At 39.0% G+C, this 19197-nt stretch overlaps 1 protein-coding gene across 1 annotated transcript in view; it reads left to right on the top strand.

Annotated features, from left to right (window-relative positions):
- The first annotated feature begins 233 nt into the window (after positions 1-233).
- The window catches only part of LOC149303121 (synaptotagmin-14-like), a 39399-nt gene continuing 20435 nt past the window's right edge, over positions 234-19197 (top strand). Inside the window, exons 1-2 of the mRNA XM_089481333.1 lie at positions 234-1239; positions 2215-2409. Of these exons, the coding sequence (XP_089337459.1) occupies positions 234-1239; positions 2215-2409 (1201 nt within the window). The remainder of the gene's footprint in view (positions 1240-2214; positions 2410-19197) is intronic.

Raw genomic sequence — 19197 nt, 5'->3', positions numbered from 1 at the left:
GTACTGTTTGCTATTATGTAGGACCCCCGGTTTAAGCTACAAAAACATACACTCTCTGTGGATTCTTTTTCTTTTTTAACTGAGTACATTTATAAAACCAGATGACTCCGGGTGATATTTTATTTCAGAAAATCATTACCCCATAAAACGCTTGATTAACCTGTGACTTTATGTACATTTTTTTTTCTTTATATGAGCACCTGATTTTTTTCTTTGAAAGGAGGGCATTTAAGATGGCATTTTTCAGGAGCTTTCAGCAAAATATAAGCCTTCCATCAATGTCGTCTATTGTTGACTCGTTGAGCAGTGCTGTTGACGGCATCACCAGTGCTGTTGAAGAGGTCAGCTACTGTGTGGCTGATTCTGTCACCGAGCAGGTCACAAACATCATACATGGTTTGCGTTCAGAGGAGGAACCAAACCTCACGGCATCAGAAGAGAAGTCTGCAGAGAATGCAGCTTCTGAAGATCCTAGCCAAAATGCCTATGGAGAGTATTCATCTCCCAAAAACACTCACGGGGAACGTGTGGGGAATACAGACGCTGACTACCCAAGTTTTAATGGCAGGAGACCTTCTGATAGGTCATGGGATCATAGAAAGGAAAGAAATCAGAGAGCTCATGCTTCTATGGAACATTCCCGGGATGTCAACAGTTCCGCTGTATATCATCAGGATGCTGAATATTTTCCCGACACAAGCAACGGCAACCTCTCCGGGGAATTTAGAGAGAGGGGGCAACAGTTTGACCATTCAAGAGACGTATCAGCTGGTAATGTGCAAAGCAATCAAAATAAACACCAACATGCCTCTAACAATACAGACAAAAATGAGCACAAATCCAGTGGTGTTGCAGAGAAAAGAGGTAAACCTAAGCACATGGGACACATACCAAGCGACCAAAGATCTAATGATAATGAAGCCCGATTACATAAAGATTCAAATAATCTTAGGGATCAGCAAGCAAACCGAGTTAGGCATAGTTCGCAGGGTTTTAAAAATGTACAGACATATAATAAAGAGTCTGCTGAATTCCCTGACTCCAGTCCGTTAAATAATTCCAATGAAGGAGCCGACAGTGATCGGGAACAAAGACTTCACAGCTCCCATCAGATGCATGGTGCAAAAACTATGCCTCCCAGGAAAGCCAAAAATCAGCTTCGCAATGGTGGAGAAGACCCAGTCCATCATGAAGTCAATACAAATAAGGGTTTAAGACAAACCAGCAGTAAGAGTAAGGGTAAGGATAGGTCAGTATACAGGGTTAGGGAAAAATGCTCAGATGACAAAGATGAAAAAACCAGGAGAACGTCGACCAAAGGTAAAGAACCCTTCAAACTTTGGTGTGAAGACTTCACATTCTACTCTTGGCTCATACTCTCTTCTTTTGTTTGGTGTGTGCTTTTCAAGTAGGCCCTGTATTTATTATGTATCCAGATACTATCATTGTTTTTATTATTCCCAAATCAGCACTCGCCTCTGAACGTAGATATTATTATATCACCTTACATAAACTAAACCGAAGCTACAAACAAATTATCTCCCCTCTTTTTATTATATATAAAAAAAGAATAAACCTTAATTTTTATGGTACCCCCTGGCTATGTTTCCAATCGATTCAAAAAAGCTCATTTAAAATTCAGGGGAGAGGAAAAATATGTTATGGACGTGCTTTCAGCCGAATGGGGGCTATTAAAAACTGTAATTTTAATGAATATAAATATTTTATACATTAATTAAAGGTCCAGATTTGGAGGTGGTAGCTGTGTTTGGAGAGGAACAAAAATTCTGGCTTTTTTTTCATACTGCTTTTCTGCACGATTCTTTCTTGTTTTTGGATATTACATCTTATAAAGCTATCTCAGAAAGAAAAATCTGTATCAGTGAAAAAATTTCTGCCAAGAGATATGCAAAGGAGAGTGAATCACGAAATGTAAAGTCGCCCGCCAAATATGATCCCGTTGCAACATTGCGATATGAAATGTAATTTTTCTTCTTAGACTTTAATATGGCAGTCCAGTCTTTATTATAGAATGTATTACATAGTTGATAGCTGCCCTGATTTTATCAGGACAATCCCAAGTACACACAAAACACTGAAATAGGCTTTTATCACACACTGAATATATTGTATTAATTCCTATGGTTGATATGAGTGCTGTCTTGCCTTTTAGTGCATTTCCATTAAAGTTATGGATTTGTTTTCCCCAAATAGACCCAGATCTTCATGGTTCGTCATCTGAAAGTGAAGATGAAGCCGTGGGTAAATACCATGAAGCAATGACACGGCTACACGGCACCCGGCCTGGACCTGATAAACAACCCAATTATATGTGGGAAACCAGGCAGAAGTACAGCCCGCTGTCTGCAGAGTATGATGGTTATAGCAGCGAAGTATCTGCAGATGAAGGTAAGAGATAAGTGGATCTTATGTCTTATGCCATGTGGTGACAAATCTGAAATGTATTGAGTGTAATAATCAATGCAAAAGCTACTCAACTCAACCTGGTCTGAACTCTTCCGATCGTCTATTAGCCAGACAGTGCAAATACCCGTCCATGTTCACATTAACGAGCTGTATTCCGCTGGAATGCAGCAATATAATTGGTAATTCAAATAAAAAGTTAACAAACACTTCCGTCATAGATTTATAGTTTAGTTAATAATCAGGCTAATTTGACTAATATCCATCCCTAACAGTGCTGCCTAAAGGATTGCGGGCTCCCAAGGTGGGTTCTGTCTCATGTGCCCCTCCAGCAAAAACTCGCTTGCTAACCTTGTGGCGGTACCTTCTACCGACCCCAGTGGTAGCTGCCCAGGTGACGTACTATACATTATAGGGGAAACCCAAAGATTCCGCAACTATATTTGCAAATTGACGGTGGACAGTGCTTATATATTCTAATTAAATTTAAAAAAAATACCATTTTCGTACATCATTTATAGTGAAGTGTTAAGCCCTATGTTTGACTATGGTTCCAGATTTAACTTAAACTCTAATCTTGCCATTCCTTGCACCAGTTTTATTGTTTTCAACAGGAATTAACACAACATTTATTGACTACAGTTTGACTGAAATGTGCTGCAGTATGCCAATAATCTGCTACCCTATCGATGATAGGGAATGTATGCACAGTGTAAAATATCCAGTGTGTTTAAACCATACATTGCCTTATTACATGTCTAGGACCTTATGTGGTTTCATAGCTGCTGACTTAAGGAGATGCCTGCAAGGCTGACAGATGAACCAAATGATCCCAACTCCTTCTCCTGGGGAGCTTATTCCCACTAAACCCGGGTGTATTAAGTAGAGATGGCGGCCATGGGGTGATCACACATAACAGATGGATTGGGATCAGCTGGGCATGGGGCAACAATGTGTGTGTTTGCCCTGTCCAAAGTATAATGTTTTTACACCAAAGTATCAATGTTTCACACTAATATAAAAAGCTTGCTCTGCTGTATGGAAGTCACAGCCATTTCTAATTAATATGTGTTGGCCCCTGGGTGGCATTGACTGGCTGTTTGCTGGTACACTTTGTTTGTTTACTGGGCATTGGGTACTCACAGCCTCAGGAATGGACTGGGTATAAACATAGTGTCCCTGGCCCTTTTATTTTCCATTAAGTTGGGCGTTATATTTATTTTTACCAGTATACGGGTACGTTCGGCCTGTGTGCATATATATATATATATATATATATATATATATATATGTATGCGTTTTGGGATGTTTGGTTGTTTTCTATTCATCATCATGCTAGCTAATTTTGAAATTCCTAGTTTATCTTTACTTTCTGAAAAAGATATCCTAGCCATATGGTGGGAAATGGCCTCGGGTTCCTCTCCAGATGCCCACATGGAATAGGAAACCTGGGGATAAATCCATGATCTCGCTGCTCTCTAACACTAGTAAATCAGTCTTGTATGCTTCTTGCAGTAAAAGCAATAGTTAAATGCCTGTAAATATAAAACATACTATAAACCTGAAATTCCAATTGACTCAAGTGATGTAAACAGACTAAAAGCTCTGTGTATCTTTGCCTTAAAAAACGATTAGTTTAATCGCCTGTGCTTAATCTGGAGCATCCAATATTTGCTACCTTGAGGTCCTCGAGGACTGGAGTTGCTCACCCCTGTTATTTACCTACATTTCATGACCAGAAATCTTGTTTTTTAATTATTTTATAGTTTTATTCTATGAGTGTTGTAGGTCTTATGGTTAAAGAAGGGTCATGAGCAACAAACTTTCACGACCAGTAAAATACAGAATTTGATGCCAGATAATCAGCCCACCTAGTTTTGTGCTGTAAACATTTGAAATCTTGTTCAGATTGCTTTACATTCAGGATAGTCATAATCCTACCAATGCGTGTTTTTACACTGGTTGGGTTTGTCTGGTAGTTTATATTGGCCAAGACCTACTAGGCCTGGGGTGGCTGGTCCAGGTGGCCCAAAAATTAGGGCAGATCCCCTCTTAGATATCCAAGCCTCTCGGTGGGTCAGTTAAAAGGACGATCACCCCATGCAGCAGATTTACACCGTGGAGGACGGTGCCAAGCGGGCTCAGCCTCCATAGCATAGCAAATGTTCTCAATGATTTATATAATGAGTTCAATGAAAGTTTGTTATATCAGTTAAAATATGAGGTATTAAACTGCTATGAAATATGTTTGCAGGAAAGGAAAAAACAGGTACAGGTGAAAACGCCAAAGAAGGTGATATTGATAATACCCAGGCTGCAGGTGAGACGAGTATATGACAGGAGAAAGAAAAGCCACATGGGAAGTTGTGAATGGGAATGTATAGTAATGCGGGTTATTAGGACTGGGTTATTAGAAGTTCGGCTAGAGCAGCATTTAGGACATTCATCGCTGGAAGATGATCCTGCCAGATCATCTTTTATTTAAACCTGTACATGTGTGGTGAGAACATATTGGGCGCTTATAGTGGGTCATATATCTCTATTTGTCTGATGGGGTACTTTGTGAGCTACTGGTAGCAGCGGCATATACTGGCCACGGCAATCCCTATGCTGCAACACCCTTAGTTCTCTCAACCAACCCATTTGCACTATGGACATCTGCGCGTAGCTGACACAACCTCCTTAGTATGCTCTACCCGGTGCTTCAACTCCTGAGACTCTTCATGTTATTTTTTATAGACAAAATGTCTATTCTAAGTGACCCCAAACTTTTGATAGTGTGTATATATAAAATAATAAAAGGTTTACCATACCAGAACTGTTACTCTGCAAATCTGCAAGTGGTCAAAACCTTTATATTAGGTGCATCCAAACGGAGTGAATGTCCTACTCAACGAATGAGTAGATTCAATGATTTATATAGATACATTTCCTTTAGTTAGGTAAAATATTTTTGTTAGAGCCATTATAATATATGTTATAAAACTGCCGTGAAATATATTTGCAGGGGATGAACACATGACGACAGGTACAGGTGAAAATACAGATGAAGGTGATATGGGTAATGCCCATGATACAGATGAGACAGGTAAATAGCAAAAGAAAGATAAGCAAGGTAGTTTTACCTGAACACAAGGACAGTCCTGACTGTCAGACACTGTTCTGTTCTACCACTTTTGTGGGTGGTGGAGCTCATGGGTTGATTGGTGAGATGGTCTGATCTCCCCTGACTGGCCCAGGGAGCTGTAAATTCCATGGGTGGTGTGAAGGTGGTTGTTTGGATAAGGTAGTTGGGCAGACTCCCCCTACCACCTACCTTGCATCTGACTCTGCCCCAACAAAGAGATCCCGCTGTGGACATATTTAGAAATGTTGAGGTGGCAGGCCCGAACCAAATGTTTGGCTTTTAGTTTGAGGAGTATGAGTCAAGCTGGAACCTATGATGCCCCCTATGAGCAGATGTCTTCCCTGCTAAGACCACAAGCCCCGGCTACATCCCATTTCACCCAGCTATCTGGCTTCTACTATTCTTGTATTCAACTATAGTGAGCCGCAAAGAATGCCTTGGGCAGGCCAGTATAATGCATACTCAGCTTAAGCACTAATGAGTTGAATCTGCGGTATCCTGCAAACATCGCATTGCCTATTAAATGTAAAATTTTATATTTTTTAATTATTTGCCTGAGGTGGCTGCATCAGAATAGCATTCAGAATTAGTGGCCATAAAGAAGATGGCAGCAATATACAGGCATTTTAGTGTTTGCCTTGATACTGTTTAAACTGCCAACTCTAATGTTTTCATAGAAAAGACAATATGCAAAAAATAATATATGTTGAAGAAATGTAAAATATAAGAAAAAAGAATATTTGCGTATTTAGTCATCCCACTAATAGATTATCACAAAGTCTATATGTGCCTAAAACCATGAAGCTTAAATTTGAGTGTATGGATTATGTGGGAAAGATGTGTATTTAGAGAATAAATGCCCCTTGAACTCACTGGCATTACTTTTAGTTAGCAGATGCCACCTAAATACACGTGGCACATTCTTGTGATTTATTAGCTACTGCCGGTCCAGATGCAATTAAAATTTTATTAAGAGACCTATCTCATCAACCTATGTCAGACGTCCCTGGTCCCTCAGAACAGGCGAGCAGACCAAGTTCCACCCTCTCCATGTGATAAGAGGTGCGCACGAGAGGAAGGTCACTTAATCAGGGTGGAGAGTAGAAGTTGGCTTCACAGTTAACAAAAATTGGTAGTGAAAGTGTGTGTTCCATTCCATGTTTGCAGAACCACAGGAAGGTGAGGAAGATAATGCAGACAAATCTGCCACTCTAGGAACAGGCCACGAGGATAACAATAAAACAACTGCAGGCAAAAAAGAGAAGTCAGGGAAGGTGAAGAGGAAAGAGAAAAAGAAAACTAAGTCTCTGAAAAAAGATAAACCAAAGAAAAAGGAAAGATTCTGCGTAGGTCTGAAGACCAAAAACCCCTTGATGCCAAAGTAGAGAAGAGTTCTTTATTGGATATGTGGTTTATGCTAAATTAATCTGTATGACTAACATCTAAACCACAGCTATGCATCTAAAAGAAACAATAGTTCACTATTAAATAATATTGTTCGGATTTCTAAAGTCTCCTTTGTTCATTTTCCAGTTTTTCATGGACAATAGTAACATAAAAGAAAATAATGACTAAAGTGAAATTCTGTGCTCAGTGTCGTTAAAGCGTTATTTCCATCTCTACATAGATACATAGATAAAGCCAGCAGGAGATAACCAACCGGCCCATCTTTCCTGCACTTTTTATCTGTTCATAATGATAGCTTTATGCACATCCCAAAGTTTCTTCACTCTTTTACTTCCACCTGTACTTCCCTTACTGTAACATTTCCTCACATTATGCCTCAGTCTTCCATCCCTAACTATAATAATGCCGTCAAGTTCTGGCACTCCTATTTCTATTATTATTGACATATTTGAATGTTTCTATGGTGTCTCACTTCTCGTTTTAGGTATATACATTAAGGCCCTCTTTAATGCATATGGTAGCTGGGTGGTTCCTTTAAATTTCAATGGGTGCATCTGCCCCTTCCACTGCCCCCTCCATGCACGTCATATGCTCTCCTCCATGCACGTCATATATGCTCTCCTCCATGCACGTCATATATGCTCTCCTCCATGCACGTCATATATGCTCTCCTCCATGCACGTCATATATGCTCTCCTCCATGCACGTCATATGCTCTCCTCCATGCACGTCATATGCTCTCCTCCATGCACATCACATACTCTCCTCCAGCCATCTCTGGTGTTGGCTCGTGAACGCTGCTCGTGGTGGTCTTTTCAGATGCCCTGCGCTGAAGGGGCTCCCGACCCTTTCCTACCACTGATTAGATGCAAGTAGTGGTTTTTATAAGCCCAGTCCAAACATATATATATATATATATATATATATATATACACACACTCATCAAAGCTGCCCATAGTCTGATGCTTTATTCTTATCCTGAAAAACGGATGTCCTATACCTCAGAAACATATATAAGATGTATTCACTCCAGTTAAATATAAAATATTGACATAACATTATAATCGGACAGCATACTTTTAAACGAATTGCTTGTTCCGAGTGGATTGATCAGTCTTATAATGGATATTAGGCAGCATTGTATAACGCGCCTCGATACCTGCTGTTTTAAGACTTGAGAGCAGTTATTATCAAAAGCCATGGTTTAGGTAACCAAGGCAACCAAGAGTTGGTTCTCCGCTCTCCAGAAACAATTTCTTACATGCAACAAAATTTGACAACAGACGACCAGCCTAGTCTGCCTGTTACTTCTGCCGGTCCTTAAATCATCGTCGCGTGTTTTTGTATTTCCCCCGCTGGATCTGCTGTTAGCGTTTGTATTTGTGAATGACTGATTCTGGCAAATCTGCTAATAATATGACGTGCGTTTCATTTCTGTACGTTTCTGATTGCCAGCGGATTGATATGCATTCTATTTCTACTCTTTTTGGCAGTGTTTTGTTAGTGGGCTTCATTGCGCACGGGCAGCTCGCGTCAAAGAATCAGAGAATCGCTTTGGCAGAAATAACAAAATTTTAGGAATGGTTTAAGCATGCAGTATGCAGGGCTGATCTGGCCCTTCTTGCAGGGGAAGCTGGTGAACTGAAGCTTTAACTTACCTGCAAACTCACACCTTAACGAAAAAGCCCTCCTCATGTTCATCCGCCGTAGTCATCCTCACCGTGTATTACATGTACCGGTGTACAACTAAATGGATAGTAGTCTTTTTAACTCTTTCATCACCAGCGAGACGTGCCCACTTTTCAGAGGGCTAAAAATAAGTCTGCTAGAAAGGATAGGAGCTTTCACTTTAATTTGGGAACTAAAAAAATGTCATGCTTCTTTATGGTGGAATGTCCATTCCTTTTTTGAGTTTCATTTAATCTAAAGGTTTCCACACTATAGACTCATTTTTATAGTCTTTCTGCGTGATGCATACAGAAACGTTTGAAGTTTTGATTCACAGGTTCTATGGCTAGAGGTGACTGAGCAAGCTGGTACATGAAAAGGAAAACTGGAGTTTGGGCCAATCAAAAATGCTTTATTATATTCCAATTCCAACTGCTTCACAGCTAAAGTCTATGCCAGGCCGTCATATTTGTGTCTGAAAAATACGCTGTTCTGTTATTTAATGTTATCACTAATTAATGCCGCTAATGTTGAAGTTAAGTGACGTTTATAGCCAGGATTGGATTAACAATCACATTTTACAGTCAAAATGGGCAAGATTCAGAGTTAGCTGCTGGCTGGGGGATCCTGACATAACAGTCACAGGAGCAGAGAGAGACCCTGTGCAGGTAGGAGCCTGGTTCTGAGTTTATGGAGGTCGGTGTATATTATTAATTATTGATTCATATAGCGCCATCATATTCCGCAGCGCTGTACAATGGGTAACGAATAATAAATAACAATTTTCATTTTCAGAAACAAAAGGTAACTTGCTCAAACAAGCATAAGATCTAGAAGTATGTGTGTGTGTAATTATTATAGGTATGTCTATATGAATAAATGGGGTTGTGTATATATGCAGCAGTATAGAATATCTTTTCATATGCTCATTGTTATCACAACTCAAACAATGACTATACTACCTGACTGCGGCATTGCCTATGGCGTCATCGCCCATATACATTTTTCCCTCTTTTTTAAATTTGGGCAAATCTTTGTACCCTCCTCTAGAGGTTATCATTCATTTTAGTCTTCCTTGACTGATGACCGCTACACAACAAGACAACGCAATATGTCGGCTTTACTGTTCCCTTAAGGTATAATGTTAGTTTCTATCCTAAACACCTTGCATTGTGCAGGAAAATGAGTTGTATTTGAATCCTTGATCGTTTTCCCAGCGTGAATCATGGTTATTCAACATTTGATGTCGTGCTGTCAGTTTGTTAGTGTTGGGCAATCGTAGTACAGATGGGTTGCTGTGTTTCTGAATCCAGACTGGAAGCTGTTTACCTGCTGCAATCTGTGCAGTAATTCCCAGAACGGCTTCAAATCAGTCTGGATTCCTTCTCTTCTGAATGTTTGTCCTCCAGATGGTTAGATAGAGTAACATTTGCCGCTGCATTCTAGATTCTGGTCTGTGCGGTAATGCACCCGGTGCTGGCGACCATCTCTCTGTCTCTATACCCATTCCCACAAAGTCACTGATTGCCAGGAAAAAATTATATTCCTGTTCAATATAGAAACATCTAAAATATGTTAAAAGGAACTTTTGGTTAATAAATATATAGATATTTGGTTTTCAGTATCTCGGCTGGGACAGTTCCCCTTTTACTATATAGTATACAGAACACTTCTTTCAGGAGAACCATTCCAGCCAACACTTCTGTTTGGTAGTTGTATCTATATCATGAGAGGTCAGACGTCTCTGTTGCCCATCACACCTGTTTCTGTTTTTTAGGTCACTGTATTATCGGCCTGCGATCACACTGCATGTTCCCTTTCCTACTGTGGGATGCAGCACTAGATCGGTCCTCTAGATGGCCATGTCTAGCTTCGTAATGATCTGATGGAGATACGTTCTCATGCTCTCCTTATAAACAGTAATGTTATTTACTGTTTCTCTATAAAATGTTGTTTCTTGTATGTTGAAACGACCTCCATAAGATTAGCAAATTGTAACATCCATATTGAAATGTACATATTTGATGACTTGGACCCCATCTCACATCAGTAATCAGGGCATGTGTTCTGTCCAGTTGAGTAGATAAAAAAAGTTGTTATGTGATCTAGTACAGAGCCGCTGTAATGTTGGAATGTTATATGCACCCTCCAGTAAATTCCAGCGAGCGGGAAAAGGAAATCTTCTGAAGTGTTTATATTTTGTAGTTACAATGCTTGTCTCTCATGATAGTAGGTAGAGAGAGCCAAACAACACCCTCCTGTCCCAGGAGATCCTGGGAAGCAGGGCTTTCCCCACAGCCTCCAGGTCAAACCCAAGACAGTCCCTAAATATTGTGATATCCATTATCTACCAACATTTACTCGAATTCTTCTTCCTGATTTGCTGCTGATTTCAAATGAAACATGCTTTTTCTGGGAAAGCCTTCCTTGGACTGGGTATTAGTGTGTGTGTGTATATATGTGTATATATATACATACTATATGGACAAAAGTATATGGGACACGTGACCATTACACCAGCAGGGACTTTGATGACATCACATTCTAAAGACATTAATAACGAAGTTGGTCCCCTTTTGCAGCCATAACAGCTTCCACTCTTCTGGGACGGGTTTCCGCAAGATTTTGGGGAGTTTCTGTGAGAATTTTAGCCCATTCATCCAGTAGAGCATTTGTGAGGTCAGGCGCCGATTTGGATGAGATGGCCGGCTCACAGTCTCTGTTTCAGTTAATCCCAAAGGTGTTCGATGGGGTTGAGGTCAGAGCTCTTAAACCTGCATATACTATGAGAGGTGAGATATTATTACGTATGAGAAAAATGTACGTCCAGAATTTTGCTTTCAAAGTGAAGCATATTTGGCTTTATTGCAGTATAGGATGTATATTACCATCTTCGTGTTTTTCAGTTCTGGACATCCATGGGTTCTCACATGCCATGTGTTTGAATAGTATCATTAAGAGCTTGGAAATGGTTATGAATCAGTCATAATGCATCATTAAATCAAAAGTAAAAGGCACATGTTTTAAACTAATCTTTTATTCTCGTCATAACTCCAAATGCCACCTTTTCACAGCTTAATAAGTAGTTCTTACAATTTTTTTTCCATCTTTATAAATGAATGTCAATCACGCAGCAGTCACATATATTAAAGAGCAATTTCTCTCCAAATTCTTTTGTAACCCCCAAATGCAAGCTGAGTTCTTGAACACAATGTATTATTTCATACATGTTTTTTTATATAATCTACTATATGAAATAAAGATATATATATATTATATATAAATAGATATAAATATGTTTTTGTTCTAACCTATAGAAATGACAAGTTCTATATGCTAATGCATGTGCTGTATATTCCACTCACAAGAATCATCTTGCCGTCTAATGACTACCTGTGTGGGTCTTCCTGATCAGACAGCCCCACGCAATTGCTGATCATGATGAACTCTACAAGGGCTTTTGAAAGTTCATATCGTGATGGAATTAATTAATGAAGACTTGGCACCTTCTAGAATTTAAGTTCAGTATTAGATCTTTTGTCAAATAACATTTAATTTGTTATTGCAAAAGTCAGCCTTATGCCTTTGAGCATCCTTACGTCTCCTAAAATAAATTAACCATGAAAATGAGGTAATCTGGGGTGCCTCCAGTAAACTTTTTTTAGTATGTGATGGACTCATGAACGTTAGGGTAAATCACCAGCTGCTATTAAACTTGCCCTTATACCAAGCTTGCTGTTCTGTTTCCAAGTGAAAACCCCTCTCGGAGACATTTCTGTGCTCCATATCAATGTTTCCTGGCTCATTATATACAATCCAGACACAAAAATTGAAAAAGACTGTCTTGACTGTAGATGGGCAACATTTACGTAGCTAGCCCACGGAGGAGTCCCTACTAAGAAGAGTCACAAACTTTAAATCTCACATTAAGCACATCGGACTTACCCCTCAATTAGGGCATTTTAGAAACAAAGTGTTCTGCAACTTACCTCCAAGGCTGCCATCACACTGAGTGCTGGGATATGACATCATATCCAGACACTTCTCTTTTACTCTTCCTTCAAGGATCAGTTTCAGAAAATGGACCTTTTTTGTCCCTTTAACTCCTTTCCTAATGTACACTGATTTCTATATGCAGCGTAAATGACTTCGTTTGAATTACCGGTATTATGACTTGTTTCCCATTTGTTGAGGACGAGGACTAGCTGGACGTGTATGCCAATGACTTTATTCTATTTTAGTGCTATAACAGCTGGAGTCATTGACACTTTTAGCATCAATGCATGTATTGACACTTAACTGACACCGCCAAGCTGAGACAAGCTGCTGTCTTGGCTCCAGTAACTCATTGCATATCTTCTCAATGTCAAAAGCTAAGTATTGTGCTGCAGTTAGACTGTTAAAAAAAAAAAGGGTGAAACTGGCAAAAAAAATTCAAATAAGAAGTTAAGAAGTGATTTTATTTAAACAAAGTTTGCTCTTATAAAAGACACAATGGAACTTAAAGCAAAACATAATATATTCCAGCGAATAGTCTTATGTCCACCACAGCTAGAACGTGCTATATTCCAGCGATCAGTCTGATGTCCACCACAGCTAGAACGTGCTATATTCCAGTGATCAGTCTGATGTCCACCACAGCTAGAACATGCTATATTCCAGTGATCAGTCTGATGTCCACCACAGCTAGAACGTGCAAGGTAATGGTTTCATTTCTAGATCAGCGGAGTCATACATATTCAAGGACTGCTTTGACCCATTAGTAGACACGGTAGTTGTCCAGATCATTGGTTGTTTAATTTTTTTTGCGTCCAAGTATTTTTTATACCTCTCTCTGCTGGTTTCTACATTCATGCAAATGTATTGGTCATCAAGTTTAATATCGGGTGATTTGATAATAGTTGAAATTCAGAAGGAACGTTCACATTTCGGTCTATCACCAATCATTATACCAAGTTTTTTATTCAACATTCCTTGGACTATTACTTTTATTTTCAGTTGTGCTCCCATCTTACTGCCCAATTGCATGTCTTAAATTGCGGATTGGCGTAAAATATTTTTGTGGGAACGACGAGGTTATATCCAATCTGTATCGGTAGAGACTCATGCGCAGTCTGGTAAAACGATGCTGGTAGAGTCCAGGAAGTGCGCCACAACTTCCTGCTCCGCCTCCTAGTTGGATTAACACACAGCGTGGCCAGAGGGATCATGGGAAATTATGGAAAATTTGCAAATTGGACATTGGTGGAACAGATGATGATGTCAGAAATGAATATATATATATATATAGGTAGATAGATAACATAAATAATAATAAAGCACAAACAATAGATTATTTTAAAGCTGGATTTAGTTAGTTTTATCTCAGATGTTAAACATCCTCTTTAAATTAATTATTTTATGTATAAGGCCGTTAAAAACCCCTGAGCCCCGCACCGTGTCGTTACAATACATTGCATTTTATTACTCGCATGTATTGTTCATACTCGCACTTATACTTACACTGTTACATAGGGAATTGTCTGTGGTTACCCATGCGCAACCAGCATATTGTGTCGCTGAAAGAGCTTCTGTAACGGGAGCCCTGAACCATCACAATACAGCGATTGTCTGCCTGCCTGCCTGCCTTCACCTTAACTTTCCACATGTCTGCCAGTAGCATTTGGAACGTATTTGTTTTATAAATGGCCGACATACTCGATATTGTAAAACGTCTGGCCGGCCAGAAGTTAAATAATTTGTGGTCTTTCATTAGCTTTAGAGAGTGTGGCACATTTGGGTTAATTTAGTAATGAACAACTACATTTAGTATGTTTATTTGAGATATGGGTTTATTAATACACGTATGTGTAAACGGGTGTCCCTTCGTTTTTTCCCCCCCTGTGATTTACATAGAAACATGACATAGAATGCGAGTGCAGATAAGAACCATTCGGCCCATCTCGTCTGCCCATTTTTCCTGATGTAAGGGGTTTAAACCCCTATCAGCCTTAGGTCACTGTATTAACCTCCACCACTTCTGCTGGAAGACTTTTCCATTTATCTACTACCCTCTCAGTAAAGTAGAACTCACTTATATTAAGTTTACCTGTAGAATACCCATTGTTCGGTGCAGTTGAGTGTCGCCGTTTCAGATGATCTACCCAACCAGCCCGTGCTCCTCACTGCCTGCAAAAGCCGGACAGTGGTGCAGGTACTTGGGACAGAAGGACACTTCCCAAATAAAATCAGGACAGTCCTGCCAGAACTGGGACTCTTGGGAGGTATCCTTTACCATCATATGTAGGACTTCCATGCACACAATAGTTATGCAACAACTGTGCATAATTTGTTAAAAGATTTCCCGACTCTTAACTTGCTCCTTACCAGAGTTTAATCCCTTTTAAAAAGGATAAATATTCTGATCTTAAAAAAAGAAAGTTAATTTTAATTTTATACATGAGTTTGTCTTTCAGTAACAATGCAAAGGCAGACATAGAACGGGGTTCTTATAATTAACCCTTTACTACTTATCATACATCTAACATAAAGAGGTTTTTTTTTTTTTTTTTACTGTATAATTAACAATTTTGCCAACTACCATTAAAATGAATGTATTGGGGGAAAAGTGATGTTTCTTGGTTAGGTATTGACTTGAAATCTTCTATTCATGTATTATTTTGTGCTTATATTTTCCTTTCTGTGGGATACTTATTGTAGAGACCCCCGTAATAATGTCTATATGTAAAATCAGGGTCAGGAAGTCACTTTTGTACAAATGTACACTTGCGACTGCTGTGTATTCGACAAGAAGTCACACCTCAGCTAATTTGAAGGCAGATTCGACTCTGGTTTGGAAGCCTGAGGATAGTAATTTGAATAATGCATGAGTGTCTGGTGCGTTCTTCCATTAGCCGGCTAGATCGTAATGTTAACATGTTCTGAATTTTAAGTAATCGTGTACAAAAATAGAACTTGTGGCTCTTCATGGGGCTAAACTGCGTATAAGAAAAGTTACATATGTGTGTTCATTAATGAATGAAGACCATCGTATCTCGTTTGATGCGACCGGTCAATGCCACCATATTGACCTTTCCTCCTTGATCACCTGGTCTTTCCCAAGCTTGTTTGCCTGAGAACTGTAACCCTGATCAATAAAAGGAATACTAGCTGAGGAGATTAATAAAGAGATGTCTGGCTGAGAGTGATTTAATAGTACATATACTATATAGGGGATAGTACATATACTATATAGGAAATAGTACATATACTATATGTCTAGCCCTATGAATAACGTCTAGCCCTATGAGTGATGCGATTACCTGATCGGAGGATTTGAGTATCTCGGTACGAGCAGCTCCTGATAATAGTTATGTCTGGGGCTGACAAATGAATTGGTGGGAATCTTTTCAGCTACTGTATGTAATATATAGTCCTTGCTGACCAAAGCCGTGCGCATGGATGAAGTCCATAACGGTGGATCACAACATGCACTTTTCTATTAGAACAGCTCAAGTAGATGAATCATTTAAGGGACAGTAATGACTAGTAATTGTTTGCCTCGCTCACGCAATCCTCTAAACAAATGGATTTCCACTTCTACTTTTAGATTATAACCAAAGGCAAATATAATTTTGTTTTATATTTTAATGCTTGCGACGTTACAGTTTGAGCTACGGTTTAACTTGAAAATTCCTATTTGCAAGTTAATGAATTATTTTGCATGGTGTATATATAAAAGTACAATGTTTACATTTTATCACAGGGAATTAATGTGATTTTGTCCAATAAAAGTGACTTATATTTTATTAGATATTACAACATGATTTGATATTGGTTATTAAAAAAACTCAAACAAACATAAACCAAATTAGTAATTTTGCAATGTCATACTTTCCAAAACAATGTATTACTTTTATTTCAAGGTGATTATCTTTCAAATAAATTGTGGTTTACCGTTAACACAGACAAGATAAAGGTGTTCCGTACCGTTAGCACCCTGTATATAATTGTTATATATTTAACTTATTACTGAATGTGGTTGTTTTTTACAGTTCATTATATTCACAAACTCCTTAATAACTTACGTGAACTATCATTGAGTCCTATTGTAAAGCACAATACTTAAGCCTAGTGTTATGGAAGCCAGCCTGAGTTTGAACCGCAGTCTGCTTGGTTGAGTTTTGGCAGCTCGTGGGCCAGCGTCTCTTCTTCCAGTACAATTCCTATCATCCTTACTATCTAAGCTCTATCAGATGAGGAGTTTAGTGCATCTCCAGTGTAATTATTTGTGGTCAACATCATGTTAGGTTTTCATAACCAAGGTCAAACATAGCCGTGACTTCGCCAAAATGTAATGCAGTTTACAAATTTCATAATATTTTACAATTAAATGAGCAACGTACAGTGGCAAGAAGAATTAAATAAGCCCTTTTCTGCATTAATTATTCATAAAATGTGATCTCATCTACATCTAAGCCACAAGTATAGACAAACAATGCCCTGCCCCATTTAAGTCTGTTTAGGACTAGCACTGCCCCTAAGCATGGCTGTTCCATTCATCTTATCGAGGGCCAATGTATAGGTAAAATGGTACGCTGTGGAATGCAGGGGTCTCATTAGCCACACAAGATCTGTGACCCAATCTATAAGGATTAACCACAGAACCATGTACAAAAACATTATATGTCCCTAGCACATACATAGTATCAAGATCACTCACATGCCCCTTACATACATTCAACATCTTATAGGTACACACAATACATCCCATAAACCCACATTATTGTTGGAGGTAGAGCCCCCTGTACCCAATATACTGTCTTGTCTGTCTTCTATTCTCGCCTTTGACCTTTCTTTAATAAATTTGAGCTTCACTCGGAGTACAATAAAGGGCAAATGGCTATTATTAATTCAAACGTGTATTATTAATTATAGCCAAGGAGTTTTTTATTTTTTATTTTTTACAAAATTGTGAACTAATCCATATTAGCGTTAAAAATTTTTATTAATTCTTCAAGTGCTACATACAGCAATGACTTTCATATCCCTTTTGGCACTGGAAGGGTTAAACCGGAGACTCTTTTGCTGCTATTCTCTGATGCCTTACAGCAGCGAAAATACTGTGCACAGTAATTAACTTGACATTTGTTCAGAGTACCTTCCTAAATTAGATGAATACTACCGAGGAATACAAATACATTTTATTATGGTTTCTTAATCATTCTAGGTGAGCAGTAGAACACAATGATATCTCAACAAATCACGCTTGAAAGTTGCTCGTTGCTTCACTGGTAGATATGTGATCAAATGTGTGTTTCCCAGAGATGATTGTTGATTGTCTGTAGTAATGGAGAACAGGTTATCTTGCGTGCCCATGTGTCGGTTGCATACATGTATGTTGTTGTAATCTAGACGTCATGTCATTAATATTTTCAGCTCTGTTTTGTCTCATATGTGCCATTCTCCATATCATGTGTAGGGATTTCAGAGTAGTTTTTGTAGTTGCCTCAATCCGAGGTGGAAACTTGTTGTCCACTACTGCTTCTAGGTTCCCTGTTGAGATGGGGGTAGAGCAGACATGGGGGCTTCCTATGGTGGGAAGATCTGATGCTTGTTGGGATGTAGTGCTTAATAAGCGAGATCTAGATTCAAGCTCCATCAGTTCGGTTTGATCTGGGTTGAGTTGCCGTAGGTTAGTCCTCATCCAGTCCTGAATGTCTGTGAGGAATGGTGTGATGACATTGGCGTGCTTTCTGTGCTGCTCTGATGCTCCAAGGTATATCCGTGTGTTATACAAAATAGTCCTCTTGATTGGATGAGGTCTGGGAGAGGTATATCATGTCCAGAATCTGTCACTTTGTATCTGTGAGGTCTTTGATCAACTCGATGCCAGTTAGGAACCATAATTCAGCCTGGGTACTGAGCCTAATCCTTTAACCCCAAATATGCAACCTCTAGTTGTAGGTTCCTAGCGTGAGCTGGGCAGAGGTAAAAAGGTGTGCTGGTACATATACAACCAATACTCTCTTCTTTAGGAGTTTGAGAGTTTAGTTGGCCAACATGATCACAGGATGACTTGTAGAGTCCCGTAAGATTTCAGTACCTTGGAGGTCCTTCTCGTGATTGTATTTGTTGACTAAAAGAGACAGTATTTGCGTAAAAGCCTTGTGTTTTCTTGAATAGCCTTTAACCATTTCTGACAGCTATAGCTTTAAATAATATGTAATCTGTGATTCGTGTCAATCAACCATCATCAGGTACTGCCATTTTTATATTTATGGTACAACTCAGTGTGAGACATTATACACAGTTTAATTGATGTTATCTAAGCAGCTGATTAATTACAATTAGACACCACATAAAATAATCTGCAACACACTCAAGTGGTTTATCGAGTGTTAAAGTTTTCCACTTCATTGCCTGTAAGTGTTTAAAATGCTTGTGTAATTTGTGGTTCTAATTTCTATAGCTATACTAATTTTTCGAGTAATACCTTCTTGTTTCGGCTTAAACTTTCTCCAGGTGCAGTATTAATCACGGTACTTACAGATGCAATTTTAATTTCTGAGAACCACAAATACTTCAGACAT

Source organism: Sceloporus occidentalis, unplaced genomic scaffold, assembly GCF_023333645.1.
Source record: "Sceloporus occidentalis isolate IW3139 unplaced genomic scaffold, rSceOcc1.0.p SCAF_15, whole genome shotgun sequence".
Classification (NCBI taxonomy): domain Eukaryota; kingdom Metazoa; phylum Chordata; class Lepidosauria; order Squamata; family Phrynosomatidae; genus Sceloporus; species Sceloporus occidentalis.
This window is presented reverse-complemented; position numbering and strand designations above follow the sequence as displayed.